Source organism: Euleptes europaea, chromosome 8, assembly GCF_029931775.1.
Source record: "Euleptes europaea isolate rEulEur1 chromosome 8, rEulEur1.hap1, whole genome shotgun sequence".
Taxonomy (NCBI): domain Eukaryota; kingdom Metazoa; phylum Chordata; class Lepidosauria; order Squamata; family Sphaerodactylidae; genus Euleptes; species Euleptes europaea.
In genome coordinates, this window is record NC_079319.1 from 35,994,059 (window position 1) to 36,019,555 (window position 25,497).

Genomic DNA, 25,497 nt, shown 5'->3' on the forward strand with positions numbered 1-25,497 from the left:
ATAAATAGTTGGAGTAGCAGTATGTTGAATATAAGTTCAAATTCTTCGGTAGTGTATTATTATCAAAAACAGAATAATAATAGTGGACAAAATTAGTTATGTTTAAACAGTAAATGTGTTCTTGAAAGTATTGTATTTGTAGTGTTGTACATTCATGCAGTGTTCTTGCAGTGTTGTATACAATGTAATTTACTGTGAGTCTCAGTGAGAAACTGGCTATAAATAGCGTTAATAATAAGTAAACAGTGGTAGTGAATTGGATACCTGTAACTATGAATTCTTCTGTAGTGTTTTATCATAAACATAGAAGATTGTGGACAAAATCAGTCCTGTTTAAACAATAAATATAATCCTTGAAAGTGTTGTACATATATACAGTACAGACAGTAATGATAATGTTCTAACACTATATATTATCTTATATAAAAATGAATGGGAAGAGTAGAACCTTGTTTTCAGAAGCATTTTACTCATTCCAAAAGAAATTCTTTCATATGAGATGTTTTAGTACATCCAACTGTTTTTGGGGAAATGAGGGGGGGTTCGGGGGGGGGAAACAGAACTTTCTTCATCCCTCCAACCAGTTCAGAAGTACACAATTGTAATGTTGCCTTGAATTTTGCCAAAAAGTTGGTATTTAAGCATAGTCAGACTAATCCTTGACCAGTTTTAGTAGGTGCAGTCTACAAGAGCTTTCTGAACAAATTTGTTCAGGCTATCCAGTGGATTTCTTGCAAGCATTGGCTATTCCAGTCCCCACAAGCAATTCCGTAGCATTTGTATGTCTTATAGCATGCTGCCTCTTGTGTTCTTGTTTTATTTTTGTCAGCCAGGAGAGATTAAGGGATGGAACGGCCAAAATGTTGGATACCCTGAACCAACAAGTAACAGTAAGTTCCACTTCTGTTGATTTTTTTTTCCTTTTCCATTCAGTGTGTGGTTAATCTGAACTGTTAATTATTCCAGGCAATGCAGAGCCAGATGGGCATGTATTAAATGTCTGGATATGTATCTGTTTTATCAGTGTCCATCAGTTATATTCACTCCGACACTCACGGAGAACCACATTTCCATCAACCAAAAGAGCCAAATGACTATTGTAAGCCCTGGGTGCCACTCCACCAGACACACACACATAGTAATAGCTATACTGTGTGTATGTATGTATGTGTGTATATACATACATATATGTATGTATGTATCTTAGAGTGAGAGTAGGGCGTCCCTCTCTACATGCCTGCTTTATCCTCAGCATGATACACAGCAGGTTAGGCAAGAGTGTGTCAAGGCATCCAGAGAAGAGCAAGCTGGCCATGGAGAAAGAAGACTAAAACCATCATCTCCCCACTGTGGGCAGTTTGCTCCTTGTCTGGTAGGCTGCTGTGGTGCTGGTGGTGCTTTAACTGACTCTTTTGCATGACCAACGTACTCTCCTGGCAGCCAGGTACTGGGTTGAAAATGCACAGTCTGTGGAGAAGGGTGAGAGTTTGTTGGAGCAGACAGGCCCTTCACTTCCATCCATAGCATGAGGCCCACAGATGAGGAAGGCTCACAGCTCACCTGTCCTCCAATCCCTCCAACAGTGTCTATTTCAAGATAAAAACCACCTGCCAACCGCAAGCCTTACTGGGCACTTGCCTTGGCCAGTTTTCTGGGAAAAGGGGTGGATGCCACAGTGGGGAACAGTGCTCAGAAGAGCCACAGATGGCATGTCAAAGAGCCACGTTTGGCTCCTGAGCCACTGAGTATCATAATGTACATGCTTCTAGCCTATGATACTTACTTAATGGTGCACTTGCTCAGTAATTTCTTAGTCTTGAAATATAGTGTTTGATATACTACGTATTCAGTGGCTTTTGGCATTTGCTTTGTGTCTAGCAACCAACACATGGATGATATCTCATAGGTGGAGGATAGGAAGAGAGTTGCAGACCCTATAGAGGGTGTCAGTGATTATTACCTAACGTGCAAGTATGCAGATTGTTGTTGCTTCCCTCTTGATAGTGGATCTCAAAGGAATGCTGAGATCAGTAAAGTCATGACTTCATGATCTACAGAGTTCGAATAAAAAGATCTAGAGACCCGTTATGGAAGCGTATCACTTTCTTTACATCCTTCAGTATCAATGTGGTGGACCTAACTTCCTATTGAACTATAATTGCGCTGGTCCTTTATTAAACATTTTGTTATTTTACAGAATTAAAAAAATGAAAGTGCATAACTTCCATTGCCAAATGCAATTTGTTGGAGGCCAGAGTGTTTGAAAACCCTGGCAAGTATCTTTGATCATCTGGGAAACTCATTCTTCTTCAATCTTCGATCTTCTGTGCAGTCCCACACTGGGACTGCACATGAGCTGGCCGGCCATGGAAAGGTTGTAAGCAAAAATAACCACCAGGGGTGCTGTGCGCCGTAATCAGAGGAAGCCATTCTGCCTAAATAATCATATGCTCCAGTGGTATTGTGTCCCCTTCCCACAATTTTTTTTCCCGCTGAAGGAGTAGGTTGCTCGACTAGCTTGCTCCCTCATCTATGTGTGTTTTTGTGACTTTTCATATATCTCTTAACGTTTTAGCAAAAGGAAGGACTTGTGGACTTTTAAATCCCCCTTCTACCATCCCCTCATTTACTGTGCAGCAGGTTGAGGGGCTCTCAACTTGCTATTATGGCCCAAAAGGCACTGTTTAAGAAATGTACTAAATATAGTGCTAAAATGACCCTTTGAGGACAAGGATGTTTTCAGAAAAGAGTAATGAGATGCTCTCACAGATCAAGAAGAATCGGCAAACAGCCAAGTGTATCACACCTTTGGGTCCTACGCAGTATAAACAGCATTCCCCCTCCATCATAAGTGGCAGCCCTATCAAAGGGAGCAACTCTAGTTTGGCTCCACTAGGCACCAGTATTCTGCCAGTAAATCATTCCTACAGCAGCAGGGCTATGGTAAGAGAAGGAGCATCTCCAGATCCAGACCTGAACACCAGGCCCAGTCAACAAAAAACTCCCAGCAGTCTCAACAGAAAGCTGCTTTCTGACTAGTGTCCCCTACACCTGTTAAGTTTGGTGACCAGTTGTCATGGTTTAGTGCAGACTGGGGGCTATCACATCAGATAACTGGATGCTTTCCATTGTACAGCAGGATTACAGACTCGAGTGTGTAGCTCCTCTGCCCTGCCAAACTGTCCATGGGGCTGTAAACAATTCTCTCTCAGAATTGGTAATCCAGCTCTGGGCTCTCCTGGACAAAGGGTCAATCAAGAGGATGCAAGAACCAGATTCACGTTATGGTTTCTACTAGGGCTGTCAAAAAAAAAAAATTCGGTACAGTTCGGATTCGGCCGAATTTGACCCTTGTGGGTTCGGTATGTGCCGAAGTCCGAACTCCCCCGCTTCGGATCCCCGGTAATTTGGGGGGATCCGGAGTTCGGGGGGAAATTCGGCCCCAGCGCGCCTTCAGAGGGATTCCCTGAAGGCGCGCGGGGGCCCTTTAAACTGATCTGAGCCTCCCAGCTGGGAGGCGCAGATCAGTTTAAAGGGCAGCCCGCGCCTTTCAGCGGGCTCCCCTGAAGGGGGGCCGAATTTGCCGAATTTATTCGCGAACTCCCGAACTCGCTGAATTCGGCCCCCCTGGTTGCCCGCCAGTTTTGAGTTCGGATCCGTCCGAACAGAAAATCACCGAATCAGGGGAAATTCGGTTGATTTTCAGTTCGGACCGAACCGAATTGACAGCCCTAGTTTCTACTCCAGATTTTTCTGTAAAAAAAGATGAAGTGAGTAGGCCAATTCTGGACTTGTGTAACCTCAGTATTTTCTTATACATTTCTAAGTTCTGTATGGTTTCACTACTTTCAGTATTGCAACTATTAAAAAGGACTATGGTTCGTAGTACTTTATTTAAAAGATGCCTATTTTCATGTTTCTATTCACCATCGCGGGTACCTACATTTCCAATATGGTATACTGTACTTCCCTTTAGTCTCGCCACTGCCCTGAGGATCTTCACAAAGTGTATGGCCCTGGTAGTTGCCCTCTATGACTTCAAAGATGTACTGTATTTCCATATCTGGATCATTGGCTAATGGTGGTCTCTTCTTGGGAAACCTTGTGGTCGCACTTTTCTATTGTTGTCTGGACTTATGAAAGGTTAGGCCTTGTTATTAACTGGGAAAAATCAAGGCTCAACCTAGCCTTGCCCATAGCGAGGCCCTCTATGTGCCCCCTTCAGTTATAGTTTTTGCCTCAGTTCAGACCTGGATTACATCCCCATCAGTGAAAGTTTTCCATCTTGCCCGAAACACCTGTAAAGCTGTTGGGATATGTTGGCTACCACTGGTAAAAAAGAATCTTTGGATAGCTGCCATGTGGGTCTTTGTACTTTGGGTCTTTGTACTTGCTAAGGTACAACAGGAATGGGAAGTCCATGCAAGAGAGGCATGAAGTAAGAAACCTAAATAATAAATGAATAAACCTCAAGATGATGTTAATCTAAAGACCAAGAGAATGATTGGTGCTGTTTAGATTTGGGAAAGACCTTTACTTTGAATTTATGATGATTTATGTGGAGAAATTCAGCCACACAGTATTGTGAAACGATTTTAAGAGCTTGCTACAAGTCCGCTGCTGAGAAGGAAAGTAAAACAGCATGGTCAGTATAGAGAAGAATAAGGACTGGATGACCTGCCGATGGGCATGTATGTCATTTGCAGGATGTTTCTGGGGAAGGTCATACAAGTAAAGATTAAAAAGTTGTGGTGCCAACACATAGCCTTGATGAACTCCTCAGGTAGCTGCAATTGGACTGGTTATACTGCACCTTCAGCTTGGAGGGTGGTTATCGATGGCCCAGGCTAGTCCAATCTTGTCAGACCTTGGAAGTTAAGGAGGGTCTGCCCTGGTTAGTATTTGGATCGGAAACCGCCAAGGAAGTCCAGGAAAGCTATGCAGAAGCAGGCAATGGTTATATAAACCTATTTGTAAAAGTAATTTTATCCTAGTTGCATCTGAAGAACCATAGAAAATAGTAATTTATTCAAAATAATAAGGTTTGGGCAAATCCTGAACATATGAAGTAGAAAAGCTTTTGAATTTCAAAAGAAAGCTAGAGAATGTAGTTCATTAAAAAACAAATCTATTTGTATGCATCAAGATTAAATTCTCTCTATATCTGAGATGGCCATGCAAAATTTTTAAAAGCATTTTATTTCAAAACACTTGTTTTTCTTCCCTAACTCATTTATTACTCTGGACCTTTGTATGGAATCTGGAACTTTGTTCCTTAGGAGTTCATCTGCTCCTGCTGTTTGTTCACCATCTGAAATCATAATCATCTGTTTGTGACACACTAATCATTTTCGCAGTAACTAATTGTGATGTCACAAACAGATGATTATGATTTCAGGTGGTGTACAACCAGCAGGAAATAATGAACTCCTAAGGAACAAAGAAGAATTAGCGTGGAGAAAAACAGATATTCATGTCATAGTTATTTTTTTCAAAGCAAAGTTTGTAATGAATACAGCTTTTTTTTTCCTCAGAAAAAAAACAGGTAGGAAAGCTTATCATAACATTATTAACCTATGATTACCAACATCCCATAGACATACTTTTGTCACTGTATAAGGAAAAATAATACATGGAAATTGTCAGAACATGTTCATTTTTTTCATTGTTACTATTTTTTTTAAAGACAAAGTACATTAAGACAGGACTTTAGGAAATCTATGGGCTGTAGATTTTCATCTAAAATAGGAAACACATTTATTTGAAGTTTATAGCCCTTGTGTTGAATAATTTTGTGAATTCTTTCTTGCAAACCTCCATATGTTTCTTTTGATCCAGGACAGGGAATGTTAGTGGAGCCCTCCTGTGGCTAATTTAACACTCATACATTTTCCATGGATGATAACTGAAGTCATTTCAGTTTATTTAATCAAATGTCTTCCTTATGTTTCTGATATGCTAAAATCAGATCTGGTGTGCAAAGTTCTATCCTCTATTACAATTTTCAGTATCTTCATTGTGTACTATTGATTTCCCCATACCCAAGATTGTATTGGTCTGTGACTGGACAAAGGCAGGTTAAATATGCTCTACATAAATTAAAATAAAATAAAGTATGGTGTTCAGTTTTTCCAGTGCTACTTTTAAATTTCTGGAGTATGGTTGTATATGGATTGTATCCTCCTGTATCATTCCTGGCCTTCTAATGAACTAGATTATTGATCATTTAATAATTTTTTGTAAATCATATTTAGTTCAGTTGCATATGTTGGGGCTCATTCAAATGTTTGTTATATCCCTTCCAACCCCTCTCTCTCTCTCTCGGTTAAGATTGTTTTGTAAAGTTCTAAAAAAGCATTTAGGTACTAACTTAATAGTACAATCAAGTGCACTAGCAAACAAAACTGAGTAAAGTTTATGTACACAAGTTTCTGGCAATAGAGTATTTGCTACTATCTTACCAAGGAGAGAGAGAGAGAGAGAGAGAGAGAGAGAGAGAGAGAGTGGGAATGTCATCAGAACTACAGTACACTCCATCATGATCTTCCCTGCCCCCAAACCTCTAAAACCCAGCCAGTGTGGTATAGTAGTTAATTGTCAGGCTAGGATCTGGGAGACCCAGGTTCAAAAACCCACTCAGCCATGGAAGCTCTCTGGTTGACTTTGGACCATTCTCTCACTCAAACCAATTCTACAGGGTGGTAGCTGTGAGGATAAAATGGAAAATGCTGCTGAAAGCCACTTGGGTCTTTATTGGGTAGGAAAGTAGGGTATAAATATCTAAATAAATGAAAGAATAATAGAAAAATGAACATTGAAGAATCCACACTGGTTCAGCTGAGGTAAGCATGTCACTTACTGAAGGAGCCTCAAATGTAAATCAGGTGGGCATCCGGAAAGCCTGGGTCCTAATGTGCCTCAGTGAGCTAATGGTGATCACTGAGGAAAGTAACAGACTCATTAGTTTATTAAAACTAGTGAAAATGATTTATTAAGCACTAGGTGCAACCCAACAAATGAAGTCACATTAAAGCAATACACTCAAGAACAAATATAAAAACACAAAGAACATAGGCACTGAAAAAATGGGCATACTTCTGCTGCTGTTCAGGCAAAAAAAGTTACTAATGCAGAAAAGGGACATTGTATGGACCAATAGTAAATGATTATATAGAATTGATTACATAACAATAAAATATGTAATAGCCAAACTCTCAAATAGCTCCAGCTCATCTAGCTGAGAGCCACGCAGAATCTTCTTAAGTTCCCCTGTAGCTTCACCTTGTTCTAAAGCAGTTTGCTTAGCAACCCTCTAGAGTTCCCAGGTGAAATTCTTAAAGATTATGAAAAGAACAATATTCAAATCAAAACAAAGCAAACCTGTTGAGCAAATACAAAAAGCTACACAAGGGGTCCCCATCATGGTCCCCATGGTGCCCACCAGCAGTTTTCCTGGCGTCCACCAAATATTTTCAGTAAGTAGGTGGGGCCGGGAGGGACTTTCTGTGTTTTTGATGTTAATGGTATAAAGCACACGGTGGCTTTATGTAAAGTATGCAAATAGTAGAGTCTAAAAACACTGTGGGACTTAATTCTGACTAAAATGATGGGGCTGCGTAGCTTAATGCATCTAAGATGGATTTTCTGTTGAAGTCATCAGATCTTCCCAATTTGAATGTATTTTTATAATTTAATTAGAAGTTGATAACATTATGAATACATCAGAGTTGTTCAGTTTTCAAAAATGATTTATATTCCTGTCAAAGTCTAGCCGGAATCTCTCTTTTGCAGAATGCATCTGCTAGGAATTCCCTCCAGCCCTTCAGTACTAACTGGCATTGTTTGAAGTAATAATGCAGGTTTAAAATGTATGGGCTTATGAGAGAAGGGCTGGGAGAAGAGGCATTTTCCCTTTTCCTTTTGCATAAGTACATTAGATGCCTGCCTGGAAAATAAAGACAAATATTGCCTGATGAGGGTTTCTTAGCTTAAGGCTTCAATATGTACATTTATTTTGTGTGTGTCCAAGAAAATATTTCTAAACAATGTGTACATTTTAAAATGTTTTCCATTAAACAGAGCTTCTGCCTGAAATGCTGAAGAGCTACTGTCAGAGTTATGCATAGCCTTACTCCATGATGTCATGTGGTTGGCTCTACCTTTTGTGGCAGCCATTTTGTGGTTGGCTCCACCTCCCATGGCAGTCATTTCATGGTTGCATTCATACCCTCTGTCACTATTCCAGAGGTGCCCGCATGCTGAAAACCCCTTAGTTAGGATAGCTCAGTAAAGCATGAAAGCCCTACAACCAGCATGAAGTGGGAGAGGGTGCAGTTTGGATTACATCGAAGTTTTAGAACTTCAGAAAGGAAAGTCTGACTCCAGTGTGTTCGGATTGTTTATACACTTTTTCATTGATGCAGTCCCTCCCATCCTTAGGAAACTTTGCAAGTTTTTCCAGCTTATCCAGTTATTTAATCACTTTCTTTGGGGGTGATTCAATGTGATGAATACTTTTCATGAAAACTCCCTTTCTCATCCTTTGCTTTCAACAAAGGAGTCCTGCCAATTGTCCATCCTGTCTCTCTATGCCCATGCAGGGGTGTGTTCAACTTGCAGCAGCTTTATTTACAGCCAAGACATGCCACCTCTGTTGTTTCACTAAGTGTTACATCCTTGTCTTCATTTAGCCTTCACCGCATCTCCAGCTCCTGAGATCACATGGTTAGCCTACTTACATTTACAAAATATTCCTTTTGTCTACCATAGCTAGGCCTGTAACAAGCTAGACTCAGGGTTTTTCAGAGTGATTAGACTGAACTTCTTTTGGGTTCAAGGATTAGCTTTAGGGGCTAGATTAACACATTCAAACGCACACAGCCCGTGCTTCTTTGTGGATGCTGTCTGGCTGTGCTGTATTGCTTTCAATGGGATGCATATCCCCATCCACATTCTGATTCAACGAGTCATGTAAGTACTTCCATGGGAGTGACTAGAGCAGAATCTAGGTGAAACCAGGTAGAATAAATACAAAGAGTATTTGAGATGGCATCAGCAAAAGGGGAATAAGTCTTGAAGTTCTGTTTGTAGTAAGAGTGCTGCTGTCTGACCTCAGTGCATATTAACAAACAAACAAAAAACAAAACCCTTGGGTCTTTAGAAGAATTTAGTCAGGCAGTAGTGAAAAAAAGCTAAGTCACTGTGAAAGACTCATACTGAGTCTCAGTAAAAATGAGCTGCTGTTCTGATCATGAACGTTCTATTGGTTCTGTACGTCCTATCTGCAGCTGACTGCTGTGATTACATCATTGTATTTTCCTATATATAGTATTTATACTTTTCAGGGCAAAAGCAGTAGACAATAGTGAATGAATTAAGGAAATACGGAAGGAGTATAATCCTCAGCAGAGTGCCAGAAGATGCATAAATGTGCTGTTAAATTGGCACAACTGAAAAGCTTTCCATGCTTTGGGTATACCACCAGTTAGTAATGAGATGTCATAAGCCAGTACTGGTATCACTTGCAAACAGTAAGACCTGACAAAGCAGTTTGGGAACCAGAGTGGGACAAAAACCCCAAACAGCCATATTTAAACCATATCATTCAGGTACATTTCAGATATAAACGGAGGTTAGAACAAACCTGTGAAATCTGGATTGAGCGTAACTGTTTTTTCTGATGTGCGTATGTTCTTAATTATACACAGGCTTCACATTTGTGCTTGAACGTTTATCTTTTTGCTTGCTTACTTGGAAAATGTGTAACCAATAGTAGCCACAAGTTTAAAAACACTGCTTCATTTAACCGAACCCAATTAAATACAATTGGGATGGTGAACAACATGAAAAATATTTAGAATTTTGCTGTTATGTATATTTTAATTTGTAATTCCCTCCCCTACCCATGGTTTCCCTTCTTGCTTGTGTTGTTAGTAAATGTAAAATGCTGTTAATATATATAAAAATAAAACTAGAGTGTTTATTTTAAAGGAAACTTTACTATCATAGGTTCATGAAGTGTGATGTGTGCAGGGCCTTCCTGGATTTTTTACATTCGTTGGGAAAGTTTGGTGCAAACAGAGGGGCTCCCCACTGGTTGTGCAGTTTCCCTGCATATGCAGTATCCTGGGTTGTGGACAAAAACCTCCTTTTTAATGTTACTATTAATGTAACAACTATGTACAAACAGAAGTTGACAAATTCAAAGAAGAAATAACAAGCAGGTGCAAGTAGTGCGTTTTCAGAAAACTGTTTTAAAATACAGGGTCTAACATAATGTATACATTATGCATATGTGGTTATATCAAGTTAGTCTTTTGCAGGAATTATATGTCTACAAGTGCAGTTAGTGACTGCCAGATCCTGGGGGGGGGGGGTGAATGCCCTCAGGAGCCGTTGTGACCCCTGCGCTGGCATTAGAGCCATTTGTGCCAGCTAAACTGGCACTAGCACCGGTACAGGGCCAGTTATGCCTACTCTGGGGCAGTGCAAGGCTAGGGCGCTGGCGCAGCTTCATCATTAGCATTTCCCCAGTGCAAGGGCTTGCGCCAGCTCCCTAACTCCTTTCTTCCCAGGAACGCCCCATTTTGCAGGCGCCAGCTTGCACCTGCAAAATCAGTAGCTCAGCCTCATGGAAACCCTAAGGAGCCGTTTCACAGAGTTTTCTACAAAATAGCCTTTTTGGCTTCCTGCGTCCGGCACAAGTCGCTCAGGAGGCATCACAGCTGCACTGTCCCTAGACGCTCCCAAACCACCACCCCCACTCAGGATTGTGCTGTGAATCTTTTCAGAGTTGTTAAAAACACCAGCTTCCCACAGTTTGATTACCATTTGCAAAAAGTGATTTTTTAATTAACAGTTTCAGATATCAAACAGTTGGGGAGATAATGTAAACAAGAAGATAAGCAGAATTATTTAACAAGGCTGCTCAATTAAAGCTCTTCAGTGACGTCTTCACTGAATATAAAAAGATAATACAATTACTTCAGTCTCTCTGAAGTGAAACCCCCATTTAATAATGAAAATATGAATAATGCTATTATATGACATGATTTTAAACAAGATTTCTGTTAGAAATATCATTGGTAGTTTCAGAATGGCACAAACCTCAAAGAAGAATTGTGTGACATAATTTGTTGACGTGTGTAGCACTTCCAAAATCTTCAAAACAAAAGGTGTTACATAAGTGGAAAGTCCTTGTCATTATTACTAATTGAGTGATGTTATTACAGTAATGTGGATACAATTTAAAAACATATGGTATATTATGCAGGACAGTTTTTTTTTAATTCATCCTATGCTCCATATTAGTTGTTTTAACATTTAGAAAGATTAGTAACCTGGAAGAATTCCCAACTATTGTTCCAGACAGCAGTTAGATATTTGGGTGGATCATGTAAAAACACTGAAAAGGCTGAGAGAGCATGTGAAATGTTTGTTTGAAGTGATATTACATCAGTGGACTAGACATCTGTACTTTTTGATGTGGTTTAAAAAGTTTTATAGTATTGTACTGGAATTTTAAATGGGTTTTCTTTCATCGTATTAATTCTTTTATTATTTCTGAACAAACACATTTTTTCATTTATACTGTTCCATGGTGTGTGTGTGTGTATGAAGCACTTTTATGAAAATTAAATTTTCATTAGATGAAATTCAAAGGAAATGGGAGCACTGGCAACTTCCTTGTGTTGGCATTGTCTTTTTCTTTTGTCTGCAAATAGGCTGGTAGAAATCATATATCTATCACATATCACTGTAATCCATCCCTCTGTTACAAAACAAACCATAGATAGTTGCTTCGTAATTGTGAGTGTCAGGCCACAAATTAAAGGTATTTGTTTAATTAAACTAATTTATTGACTCCACTGTGGCTTCCAACCTGAATCCTGTCACTCAGATCCTGAACATTGAACTGAACCATGTGTAATGAAAAGTTATCCATAAAATAGTATCTTCTGGCTCTGTGAAGTCCTTTGACAGCACAAATATGGACCTGCCTAAGGTTTTGTGCTTATCCATTATGGTCGGTGCTGTGTCCTCTGACTGGCAGTAGCTCTCCAAGGCTTTATCCTTTCACAGTGATGCTGAGGATTGAACCTGGAACCTTCTTTCATTTTATCTAGCTATCTGACATTTTTATCCTGTCTTACATGCAAGTGGCTCAAGGTTCTCTTCCTCTCTGTCTTATCATTACAGCAATCCTGTGTAAATTAGGTTGAAAGAGAGTGGCTAGCCCAAGATCATCAAGTGAGTTTCATGGCTAAGTAGGGCTTGAATCGAGCTCTGTTCAGACAGTCTAACAAACAAACCAGCTATATATCTTATATGTGTTAAGCATGTTTTCTGCCACTATATTATGGCTGTAATATGCTGTTAATAGTACACGTATGAACAGATGAACAGATAAAAATGTCTTATACTGACAAAGATGGCTCCATGTAGCCCTGTATTGTCTGATCTGTCAGTTGCTCTCCAAAATCTTAGAACTTTTCCACTCCTGCTATCTAAGACCGTTTAACATGGATATTCCAGGAACTAAACCTGATATCTTAGTGAACAAAGCATGTTCTTTAATGCTCAGCTATGGGCTGTCCATCTAGTTTCTGGGGCAGTAGGCAGATAGACCAGGAGTCTAGGTCTAAATCTGTATGCTAATCCCTGCTTTAAAAACTGTTTCTAGGTGATGATTAACATTAAAATGCCCTTATTATCCTGTATAAGTAAAAAGGAGCTGTTCCTGTATAATGGTGATGATTAATATTATGAAGTTGGGCAGGGAAAGGTTCAGTCTGACAACTCCTTCTGCAATGTTTTCAAGAAGATCCAACCTCAACTCTGTTTAGAGAAGTCATACCTGGTTTCCCCCCCCCCCCCCCCGTACAGGAAAAACATTGCAGAAAGAGTTGTCAGACTGAACCTTTCCCTGCCTTCCCTTACCCAAGTAGCCTGCTGTTTGTCTCAAGGCACCTGTCTGAGGGTAGGGAGAACCTCGAAAAGAAAGTGAGTTAGACAGGACACTTCTGCTAGCAACTGGCATTAGCAGAGGAAGGGGTGATTCACCTTTCCCCCTTGTGGCTGCAGCACTTTGTCCCATGATTCATTTTGTTTGTGAGGCTCCTTCAACTTCATAAAAGAGTTTCAAGACAAACCGCTGGCTGTTTAGGAAACAGAAAGGTTGGGGAGAAATCCTCTCTTCTAGCTCCTTCCACAAGTTTTTCTACTGGATCTGACCCAATGTTTTGTTTAGTAGTGTTTAAACAGTTATAGGTATAATAAGAATGATGTTTTTGCTTTGTTTCCAGCGCCAAAGGGAATTCTCCATCTCTCTCCTGATGTTTATCAAGAGATGGAAGCCAGCCGCAACAAAGCATCCCCTGGTACCACTGTAAACTATATATCATCCAAGGAAATGAGCCAAACTTCTAGTTGTTTCTTCAGCATATCTCCTGCCACTAATAGTACAGCTACGATCGCCAGGGAACTACTCATGAATGGAACATCCCCAACTGCTGAAGCCATAGGTCTAAAAGGAATGTCACTTACTTCCCCTTGTTCTATAGTGCAGCCTTCAAAACAGCTGGAATATTTGGCAAGAATCCAAGGCTTTCAGGTATGTGTAGGTTTGGAATAAAAATGTTGTGCAGACAGTGTAGTTGGTATTGTAGCACTGCTGTATTTTCATTGTGGTTCTCAAGAGAGACTCCTGCTCATCATTTCTGTCACCGGGCAGGGTTCTAAAACCAGGGTTCTGTTTGTGCAGGTCTCTCTGGTACTTAATTTTAATAGAGGGGATGGTAGCAAATGATGTATCCCTAAATAACAATGCTGTATGTTGTCTGGAGTGTTATCAAAAGAAGTTAAGACATACGAACAGGCTGGAAATTGATGAGGGTTCGCATCTGCACTTCCACTTTTGCCTTGGCTAAACAGGTTTTGTGTTGTTTCAAAAGTCTGTACAGCCGGGGTTATACCAGGAAAGAGGAGTATACAACTTTCAAACCATTTTTAACTTTCTTAAATTTTGTCAGCTTCCAACCATAGTATTATCGTATTGAGATCTGATCATTAGCCCATCAGGATTTCATGACAGTTATAGGAAGATTTAAAAAAAACTTTAATAAAGCTGAGCAGTACATCCTCAGTAATTTTAGATACACGAGTTCACTATTAATAAGTATATCTACACTGGAGGTCTGGTCTGGCTTTATGCAAATTTCCATATTTCTTTGTGTTGGATTTTTTAATTTTACGTATGTTAGATATATTAGTTTTTTATATGCTTTAGTTGAAATGCATTTTAATTTATTTTAAATTGTATTTAGTATTTCATTTTTATTCCACCCTATGACAGAGGGGGTTAAGTTGAAAATACAACTTAAAAATAGTTTTGTCTCTTTTTGTGGGATTTAAAAGTCAGGCTAGCAAATCTTCACTATGAGGAAATGTAAATTGTAACAGACTAACAGAAGTGAGAAGTTTGAGATGGTTCAGTTCAAGTGATATATTGTACTTCTAAATATATCAAGGTGTTTCACATACAAGTGTTTGAATCTTTATTTTCTACTGAGAGGGCTTTCTCTTGGCAGTCTCTGGTTTGTTTCTTAAATTGAAGTTTCTTTTACACAGTTTCTTTACTTGTCGGAGTTAGGAATATTAACACCCTTCCCCAGTTTCTCTCTTAAACTGGCCCAGGATCACTCATTTCACCAGAACTATCTCCCATTAAACTCTTAGGAATCACTTCATATACCTTGGAGCGATTTTCCTTATATAACTGGTTATGGATCCTGTCTTGACCCAAAACCCCAAAACATGACTCCTGAGAAGAAATCTCCACTAGACAGCTTACACCTAACACCACTGTTTTCAAGCTCTGTCTGTTCGTTTTCTCTCCCAGTTAACTGTCAGTTCTTAACTGTCAGAATTCTAACTGCCACTCTCAGAATTCTGTTCGAACTCCCTGTCAATCACAGGAGTTTTATGACTCTTTAGAATCCAGCTCTCTGTCACATACCTAGAGCTTAGGGCAGCATAAGTGGCTCTCCCCTCCTCTATTTTATCTTCACTAAAGCCTGTGACGTATGTGTAATGTGCCATCAAGTCGCAGTTGACTTATGACAACCTTGTAGCGTTTTCAAGGCAAGAGAGTAATGGGTGGTTTGCCATTGCCTTCCTCTGCATAGCGACCCTGGTACTCCTTGGTGGTCTCCCATCCAAGCACTAACCAGAGCCTGCCCTGCTTAGCTTCTGAAATCTGTCAAGATCAGGCTGGCCTGGCCATCCTGGATAAAGGGACAGAGAGAATCCTTGTCAGATTTGCAGATGATGCAAACTAAGAGGTATAGCAGACACCTTACCTGATAGAAATAAAATTCAAAATAACATTGATAGATTAGAAATAGAACTGAAACAATCAAAACAAATTCAATAACATTCTGAATTCAGTGCAAAGTTCTCCATTTAGCAAAACGAATCAAGTGCACACATGCTGAACAAGGATATCTTGGCAGTAGTACCTATGACAAGAGTCTCAGTTATTGTGATTGAACATAAGTTAAACATGAGTTGACAGTGCGATATGGCTGTGATTTCAGGCTACATTAATAGAAGCAAAATATCCAGTTCATAAGAAGTAATAGTTACACTCTGCTCCACACTACTCAGACTTACTTTGAAGTACTGTGTCTAGTTCTAGGCTCAGCACTTTAAGGAAGCTGTAGATAAATTGGAACAGATTCATGGGAAGCCAACCGTGCTGACTGAAGGTCTGGAAACAAAACTTACAAGGAAAAGTTGAAGAAACTTAGGTGTATTTAACCCGTGAAGTGAAACTGAGGGGAGACATGCTTAAATACTTGAAGAGCTATTGCATGAAATAGGGCAAATACTTTGTTTTCTGCTTCAGAAAACTAGACCTAATGGGCTTAATGTTCAGGGCAGTAGAGTTTGATTAAACATTAAGAAATCTTCCTAATGGTGAGAGCAGTTTGACAAGGAACCAGTTATCTGAGGAAGGGCTGTCCCTTGTCAGAGGCTGCCAGCTCTCTGCCAGGAAAGCTCTAGCTCTGGATTTCCTGCACTGAGGAGAGGCCTTGATTAGATGGAGTATAAGACTCAATGTTAAGTAGACAGACATTGTGAGAATTAAATGATAAAATACAAGGTCTTGGAAGCTTTCTAGCTATAGCCCCATATGTCCAGAGATGCCGATGGACTCAACACCAGACCCTCCAGTGCTCCACAGCTCCCAGCAGCCCCACCCCACACTGACAGAGAGCCTGACAACCTCCCAGGTGACAACACAAGGCTCTTACCTGGCACCCCAACTCCAGGCGCAGGTGGAGGAATTATCTGGGGCCCAACATTGGAGTGGCCCAGAGAGGACAGCAGCCTTCACAGCCTTGGCGGAAGCAAGGACAGGGGTGGAGCAGCCTGCACAAAGGCAAGCCAGGATAGAAGCTAGGGCGGGGCCAGAGACGCCTGCACCAGGCAAGTAAGCCCAGCAGCCAGGGAAAAGCAGGGACAGGGACTGAGCGCTTGGCAGCCTATCCCACCCAAGTCCTGGCATAACCAATATGGCAGGAGGGAGGGCAGCTGGGGGGGTGGAGCCATCCAGCAGCTCAGAAGGAGGGACATGGGAGGAGCAAATCACCGCCCTCAGAGAGAGGCCAGGGCTCTTTGAACATTTAAAGACAGGTTCCTGGGAAAGGCAAAGGAGAAGAGGGCACAGCTCTGTTGTGTCAAGAACTCTGGTCCTGGGGAAAGGAGAAGCAATAAGGTGGTGCAATCCCCTTTTCTTATTCTGAAGCCTGGGGAGACCTGCCTGAGACACCCAGCAAGATGGTGGAGGGCAAGCCAGTGGAGCTGGAGTGGGAGGAATCTCACACCATATATGGAAGAAAGTGTTTTCGCACATAGGAAAGCTTGGTTTGACAAATCAATGTACAGTTGCAGATCATCTTGATAATAGAAAGACAATAATTGAAAGGTTTCCCCAATGTAGTCAGCTTGCCAGGGAGAACTGAATATGCTGAGTGTCTCAATTCATCTGCATACACTAGGATCACACCTGCTGAAAGCAAATTCAGACCTCGTAGTTTCCATTTTCTCTCTCTTCTTTCAAATCTTGTCACGTATGCTTGTGCAAAAAAAATAAGTCAATGTTTTACTTTTATACAGCAAAAACATAATTCATTAGTACTTTCCCCTTCAAGTTAGTGTCTTCTTGCTTAGCTGTAGTATACAATTACTATGTGCTGATTGTTGCACCGTTCTTCTGCTGAACGCCCCCCTGGCAATTCTCAGGTTGGCTTGAAAAATAGAATCCTTGTTCCCCTTAACTCAGGTTGTTGCTTATTATGCTCGATTCTACATGAACTTCTGTAGATATTCTCTCTAATTTCCTCCCGTCTCTCTAATTCCTCTCAATGTATCAGGGAACTGGTGATTTTGGCTTCCTACCCACAGCCCTTTTGTTTAGTTCAGTTTAATACCTTGGCTGCCTGAGGTTTTTTGGAATGAGTGTGAAGCTCTGTACTGGATCACTGAGCACCGAGCAGAGTGTTAAACAGAATCTCTGTGGGAAATAGCTTAGTGGGCTGTCAAGTGCCTATCACAGGTCTCTTCACCATTTCACCACAGAAAGCGCTTTCTGTTCAAGGTCTTAAAAGCCTTTTTCTTTACAGATTAGTTATACCATGTAGGTTTACCAGTTATAAAAAAATAACACATTTATTAGAAGGGCACTTGTTTCATGTTTAGTGAATGCCTTAGAATGGAAGTTTCAAAAATGGTTAGGAAACAATAATTCCTAATTATCTGTTTCTTATAAACCTATCTTTGTCTTTCATTGGTGATCATAAGTACCCAGTTTGGTCTCCAGCATTCTGTTTTAATTTTAAAAAACCAAAAATAGCCCCAGGCTTTATTACCATAATAAGGGGGAAATACGTATTGATTTTATAAACTAACTGGAGAATCTCCAGCTAGAGGCCATATCCTTTAAAATGTTCGATTATTTAATTTAAACTTTACTGAATTCATTTCATATATAAGGACACATGTGTTATAAAACCTAAACATTTCAGGACCATTGAGATCACTATATAAAATAAAGCATATGAAATTATTCATTGCCTACTATTACAGTCCTCTGTTATTAAAACAGCGGGGCTGTACTTTGATTCAGTTGAAATTAATGAAGCCAAATACTTAACAAAAAGTTGCAGTCTGAATAAAGCATTCTTACAGTTTAAGTCTGTGTAAACTCTGAGTTTTTTTGTTTGAGCCACTTGCTTGGAGACTAGTTATTAAATAAAATCAGCTGCATATAAAATTAGGGTAGCTATTTTTAATTATTACATACCATTTAGTCCATTGTTTTGAAACTTAAATAGAAATAGTTTAAAAAATGAGTGTAAATGAAATATTCCAAATATTTTATTTACATTTATTCCACACATTTATTTATTATTAAAATGTTCTGGCTGCCTCTCGGAATGGTCTACGCAGCTAACAGGAATGGTCTACTCCAGCTGTTCTTTATTAGGCAAAGCTTTAACTAGAATTAACTGGGCTGTCCATAAGTCCGCTGTAGGTCTTTGTAGACAGTATCTAGACCAAAGTACCACAACAGTTGGTGATCCAAATGATCAAGCAGCCATATTCCTGGGAGAATCTGCAGCACTAATGCAGTGAACTTCAATGCTGTCTTAAAAGTAAGATTGCTCAGGGCTAGGAATGTTTTTGGCCTGGTTCCCCCACAAAAAAAAAAAAAAAGTATATTGCCTACCTCTGAAGATGTTGGTGTGTTGGCAAATAAAATGAGGGGCAGGCTGAATGTTGTACTTGCCAGTCATTCTGGGAGTAAGCCAAGCCTCAACAGCACTGCTTGCACCTCAGGTCTCATCCTGGACTTGACTGGCAGCTGTACAGGCCTGGGAGGCAATAGCAGGCATAAGCCTGCCATTTGAGTCACTGGCCCCACGGGCATTGTCAGTGCTTGAGGTTCTTGCCTCAGTTGCTGTGGTGGAGAACTAGGTACGTGTACTAAGTAAAATGGCCTAGGGTAGTACTGTTCAGAATGTGTGCAGGGTGGGGAGTTAATCCTAGTATAGTTTATTTACTTCAGAATTTGATATCTGAAGCTTTGCCAGGTATAAAGATAATTTGACAGCATCTTTACAAGGTACAGTCAGTTGCAGGAAAGTTAACTTATTCCCAAGTTTCATAGGAAATGCTTCCCCCCCATTTAGATAAGGACATCCCCCCCCGTTTGTATAAAAAATGGGTCATTTCAAAAGTAGTTCTTTTTACATTCTTTTAAAATACCCAAATCAATGTAATTTGACTGAATACTGTGTACCAGAACACACAGCAGACAGGATTCTGCACCTTTAACAGTTGCACACCAAACAAGAATTCAGCACAAGCATGTGTGCCCACTTCCATCACTGAATGTGTAAGGAGAGAAAAACTTCACCTACTTAGTTTCAGTTAGTTATGCAGTTATTAAATAATTTTGCCACCTTTTTCCAGTCCAGGCAACAGTCTTCCTTGTATGGCCCATCATACAATTTTCATAGCAAGATATGTCATTCAGGCGAAACAAAGTTCTCTTCCCATTTGAGTATCAGGAATCTGGCACTTAAAGTTGCTAGCGTGGTAAGAGACAGACTGGTGAGACATAGTTTCTGATTTCTGCTCTGCCATAATGCTGATTGGGTGACTTCAAGCCAATCACATACAATCTCAGCCTTGCCACCCTGACTTCCTTGGATGGAGGTTGGGATAAAAACACAGTGTGTTTGTGTAAAGCACTGTCCAGTTGCAGCCAACTTATGGTGGCCCCATAGGGTTTTCAAGGCAAGGGATTAAGCAGAGGTGTTTTGTCATTGCCTTCCTCTGCAAAGTCTTCCTTGGTGGTCTCCCAAACAAGTACTGACCCTGCTTAGCTTCCGAGATCTGATAAGATCATGCTATACAATACCATTCCACATCCCAAAAACATAATAGTGGTACTCAAGGAACAGTCAAGTAATAATTTATTCTTCTTTATCTGGTAAGAACATTTCAATGCACAAGGTATGCTATACAGTGCAGCAAGTAAATTTGCTCTTTGATACTTCTTATCATTGTTCCTCAGATAAAATAACACTTAATTGGTGCCCTTCATAGTAACCTGTTAAAGTCAGTAGTGATCTATCTAGACTAGAATCTTTTCTGTAAAGTAATCAATGCAGAATGGTTTAGAGGACTGGTTTGAAAAACATAGAACAATAACATAGTGTTCCAATTCCTGTCATTTACTCATATGTCTCAAGTTTAGAAACATTCTGTATATAAGGTTTGTGTATTTTTATTCACCTGATTGAACCTGAAGCTAAATCCATATGTGCAAAGTGTAGCATGGTAGCTTTTGGAAAGGCAGCTATGTGCACTTAACTCTACATAGCCAGCTCTTTGTAAGACCTGGGTACCATGTTGCTGTGGCCATTTTCACCATGTCATTGCAAACACAGTGTTCATGTATGAACAAACCCTAGGTCTTAAATAAATCTTTTATCATGGAATTGTAGGGCATTTTGTTGTTGTTGATAATTGCCTCATTGTGCTGCATGTCATGTGTGAATGAGGCATTGCAGATCAACAAACATGGACACCATTTCATTCTGGTGCAGGACAAGATTTTCAGCCTCATAGCCAACTTTAAAGCTTTTTTTTGGGATATATTCAAATTTAGTTTCTAAAAAACCATTTGATGCACATTGTTAGTCACATTTGTAAGGTTCGTAATAGTCAGAAGTATATGTGTATCTGAGGAATGATCACATGGCGGCCAGTTGTCCTCTCCTTAAGTGGACTTCTCCAGCATTTGGAATGCATTGACAAATATTCAGCTGGTAATAATTGTCTGATAAGAAACTGAATGATGAAAAGCTGAATAATGTTCATAGGATGGATCAAGTTTGAAATTTCAAGTTACACTAGAGCTGTTGGACAAACTGGAATACAAGGAACAGACCACATTAGCTGCTTGTGCTAAATCACACTTCTTGTACCCCATTTACATTTCCCTTTGTGCACGTTATTGTGAAACCAGTTTCTGGGCACTGTAATATATAGGGAGGAAAACTCTAGGTGTTGCACAAGATCTTACATAAGCAGAACTGCGCTAGGTCCGTTTATGTTTCTGATTGGACATCACTGGATCCAAGCCCTTGTATGTGCAATCGGGTTCATGTTTCTCAAATCACTACTTACATTTTATGCTATTATGGTACTATAGAGTGATGGCATCCGTAGTCTACAATTTTACATCAGAAAATAGGCAGACTAATAATTTCTTCATACTCAAAGCAGGATTTTTATTGTTAATACACAGTATAATTTCACAGTAAAATAACAGGTTCAACCTCCTGTCCCTAGGTAGGATGTGCTATTCATGATGCTGGGCATGAAACTGTTTGCATGTACATATTGTTATATGTTGGTTTGATTGCATACTGAGAAGTAAGCATTAGTTCATTGTACAGCATCTAACTAGATGACCAGTACCACTGACTCCTGAAATCCAAACTATTATAAAAGGAACAATGAGCATAACTTTCCTAAGTTATTGAGTGACTTGTAAAACATATGCAAATATTATTTCTGTAGGAAATTGGGATTGGGCTGGTATATCCTGCTTTACCCCTCATGTCCATATTGCAGAATGTCATAAGGGCCTCCATGGATGGCTGGAATGTATGTTCCCTTTATTCACTATGGCCTGTAGCCTTTGACAGACCTCTCATCTGTCTATGTTTGAGTATAATCTGTGGACGCATGATCTTCACAGAAGATCATGCATACCATTGCTAGACCACCTTTCAAGGAAACCTGCTTGAGGTGGCTTACAGGCAAAACTAAATACCAAGCACCAAAAAAAGTTAAAAATTAACTAACTATTAATACAGCATTAAAAGAGGGGGGGGGGGAAACAGCCAGAGTGTAATATTACTGTGCGGTTACTTCAGTCTAAGCTCACTGAAATCAATGGGTGTAGACTCTCTAGAATTGCACTGTAAGTATAGTAAATGGACATAGCCTCCATTTCATTTTTTAACAGTGAAAGATTTCTAAAATACCTTGAAATTAAGAGGATTTGTGACACCACCGCTACCTCCACGAATTGGTAATCATATACCTGCCCACTGCTGACACTGTGGAAAGCATGAAAGCCCAGCATTTGATTTCTTGGCATGACTTTGTGCAGAAAACAACAAACAAATGGAATTTTCTTCTCCCAAGTTTTTGTCTTGCAAGGGGGAAAAAAAAGACTGGTTCACAGAAATATCAGGATCCTGTACAAATAAGCCGAGTATAGTGTTTAAGACTTGAACAAAGTAGTTTTGCCACACTTATAAACATCCTGTTCATTGTGACAAATGCCTGTAACTAACCTTTGACATGGAAAAATGTAAATTATATTTTTAAAACTAGTACATGTGGTTTTTGTTTGGCTTCTAAATAGCAGCAAAGCTGCCAGGACCTCTCAAAGTACTGTAGCCAGTACTAAACAAAGCCGCCTATGCTCCCTGCCAAGTTCCTTTTGAGTAAATCCTTGATAAAGTTAGATGCCAACCTTGCACTGGGATGAAGCCAAAACTTTAGGAGGCTCAAGTCACTACAGACAGAACTGCAAAGGCATCGTGCTCAGTTGCTTGTAGGCTGGTGCTTAGTTGTTCATCTGTAATCTGTGCATTTGATTTCGAAACACAATCCTTCAAAAGAAAAGTAGCAAGAAACACCGGTTACAAGGAAAGGGGAGTTGAAGGAAATGCCATTAAAATGGGTCTACTTGAAGTGAGAAGTGTAGATTTCAAAAGAGAAATAGCAAGGAACAGCTATACGGGGGAAAGGGAATTGGGGAAGTGCTATTAAAATGGGTCCTCTTGAAGTAAGAATTCTAGATTTCCAGAGGGTGGATGTTTGGTGAGGAGCTTCTGATGAAAATAAGATTATGAGTTATAAACACAAAGAACGGTGTTGTATTCAAATTGCTTCACATAAATGGAAATAGCTATGTTTTGTGTGCATCATGTTGCTAAGCTATAATTGAATTAGCACTGTATTTTTTTTCAGCAGTTCCCAGAACATACTTAGCTTGATCTACTCCCTTTACCCACTCTAGTGGGTATGCACTCTAGTTTCCAAATTCATTTGTGCTGCATAGCCTTTTCTCTTTACTCACTGTGGGCGAACAACAACAGTTCTGATAACCAAGTAGAATATTAATAGCAGGTGTAAGCATATTTTAAATGATGCAGAAATCAAAATGTTATTTCAAAAAATACAGAAAGCGAGAGAGGGTGAGAGTATTCTTTAAGCCTACCAATACTTTACAAAGATTCGACACAGCTTACTATAGCTATTTATCAGAAACCTTTCTTGCCTAGAATATTGTCAGGCTTTCAACTACTACTATTGTTTTCTAGACCTACAATAAAATACACGTTTACTGCAACCTCTCTAGATGTTTTTGGATGTTTACTTTGTTTATGTTTACTTTGACTATGAAATTTGAAATATAAACAAAACTAACATCCATACCATCTAACTTAACTAGAGGTATGATTATGGATGAAAATAGGGGCACACACATAACAAACCTCCTATTTGTGTGCATTTCTAGATAGCTCATCTGCTTCTTTTACATAGAATAGTGATCTTCCACTGCTCCTTTGCATTTGTATTGGGGCTGTGGGATTGTACCAATGTTTTTTGTTACCCATTCTTTGGCCACTTCCTAACATTGGCCACTTCGTTACATGGTTGAGCCATATTTTGAAAGTATTCTAAGAGCCTGTTCCTCAAGTGGGGGATGGGAAGCTCCTTAGGAGCTGGCATGACCCCATGGCATAGGTGCCACCTTTTCATGGAATAAGGTGGCACCTACCCCAGCAAGGGGGCAAACAAGCCAGCATCCAGGCACCACCGGCTTTCCCAGAAGGGAAAGCCCACGTCAGGGGGGGGCTTTCCCAGGGGTGGAGCTGTGTTTAGGCAGCTTCCACAGCCTTTTCGCCCCAGGAGCACTCCCTCGAGCAGCAGCAGGGCTGTGCCACCTTTTTCAGTGGCGCAGCCCCTTTGGAGGCAATGGGGGATTGCTCCCATGTCCTCAATTTATATTTTAAAAAGAGGCTTTTTACGTCTCCATGGCGGCCAGGAAAGCTCAGAGGAGGTGCCGCAGCTGCATGGCTCCCAGCTGCCGTAGAACTGCCCCCCCTTCAGGATTGGGCTGCCTGAATGGTAAAAATATTTCACTAGCTAAATGTATGTGATTGGAAATAACTGTTCTGTATAACATTTTAAAACATTTTCCAGTTTTCTAAACTTACTAATGCCCAAATTCATACATTTATTCCATAATTAATAAAGGGGGCTTTAATATTGATTTGCCATTTTGATACAAAATTCATACCTCCTGCTAACTTGTTTTCCTGTGATCTGATACAAGCTAGGTTCAGACTTACCACAAAACCATAGTTTATTGCAACTAGAATTAGTTTCTGAAACCAGAATTTATGTTACTGCTCATCTCTCAGATGCTGGTTTACCTTGACAGATACTAGTCACTCTGGCCTGTATGTATGTTACACAAAAGCATAGTTAAGATCAACTGTGCTGAGTAAACCAACTTCAGATCCTAGTTTCAGATCCTAGTTTGGCAGGCCCTAATAAACCAGTTAGCCTGGTGACCTATAGTCAGATAATCAGATTAGCAATAGTTTAATTTCCCGTTTTGCCTGAACTCTAGGATGGAGCCATCGATCAGTTATATAGCATATGCGTTGCAAGTACAAGGTCTCGGGCTCAATCCCTGGCATCTCCAGTTAAAGAATCGCATGTTATGTGATTTGAAAGACTTTTATCTGAGACCTTGGAACAACACTGCCAGTCAGAATAGATCATAGTAACATTGAAAGAACCATTACTGCCTCCGTATGAGGCAGCTTCATATGTTCACATGAGCCATACAACTGTCTCTGACCTTCAGCATTTTTTGTGCATTTAACCTGTGTCAATCCTTTTTTACATCCAATGTGGCACATTGACAGGACTGATGTAACTTCCAAGGATGGTATGGCAGGCCTTAACAAACCTTCTTTAGATCTAGGAGCCAGACTCATTTTTCACCCAACACATGACATCACCAGGCCCTGACCCAAATGGTCATGATTTTAAAAAACAAAACAAGAAACCTTGCTTTTTATTCTCTTTGGTTTCTGCCGAGCTCAAATTTCCTGGGGAAAATTGAATTTCTTTGGGATACGTAGATCTGAGAAATTGGCCAGATTTAATTCATTTAAGCAATTGATATCTGGCATAAAGAAGATTTATTTATTAACTTGATAAAAACAGAAAAGCCCAAAGCCTGGAGAGTTTCTTTTTCTCATAGGTGAAACTTCATCCAGATTTACCTCTGCCCAGAACATATAAGCATCATTATATGGA

The 25,497-nt window shown here is 40.0% G+C and overlaps 1 protein-coding gene across 2 annotated transcripts in view; it reads left to right on the forward strand.

The window, feature by feature from the left end:
* The window catches only part of STAU2 (staufen double-stranded RNA binding protein 2), a 171,079-nt gene that overhangs the window by 62,845 nt on the left and 82,737 nt on the right, over positions 1-25,497 (forward strand). Inside the window, exons 10-11 of one of the 2 annotated variants that reach the window (XM_056854148.1) lie at positions 830-890; positions 13,563-13,612. In XM_056854148.1, the coding sequence (XP_056710126.1) occupies positions 830-890; positions 13,563-13,612 (111 nt within the window). Of the gene's footprint in view, positions 1-829; positions 891-13,304; positions 13,613-25,497 lie in introns of both variants that reach the window. The other variant, XM_056854147.1, reaches the window with a different exon arrangement.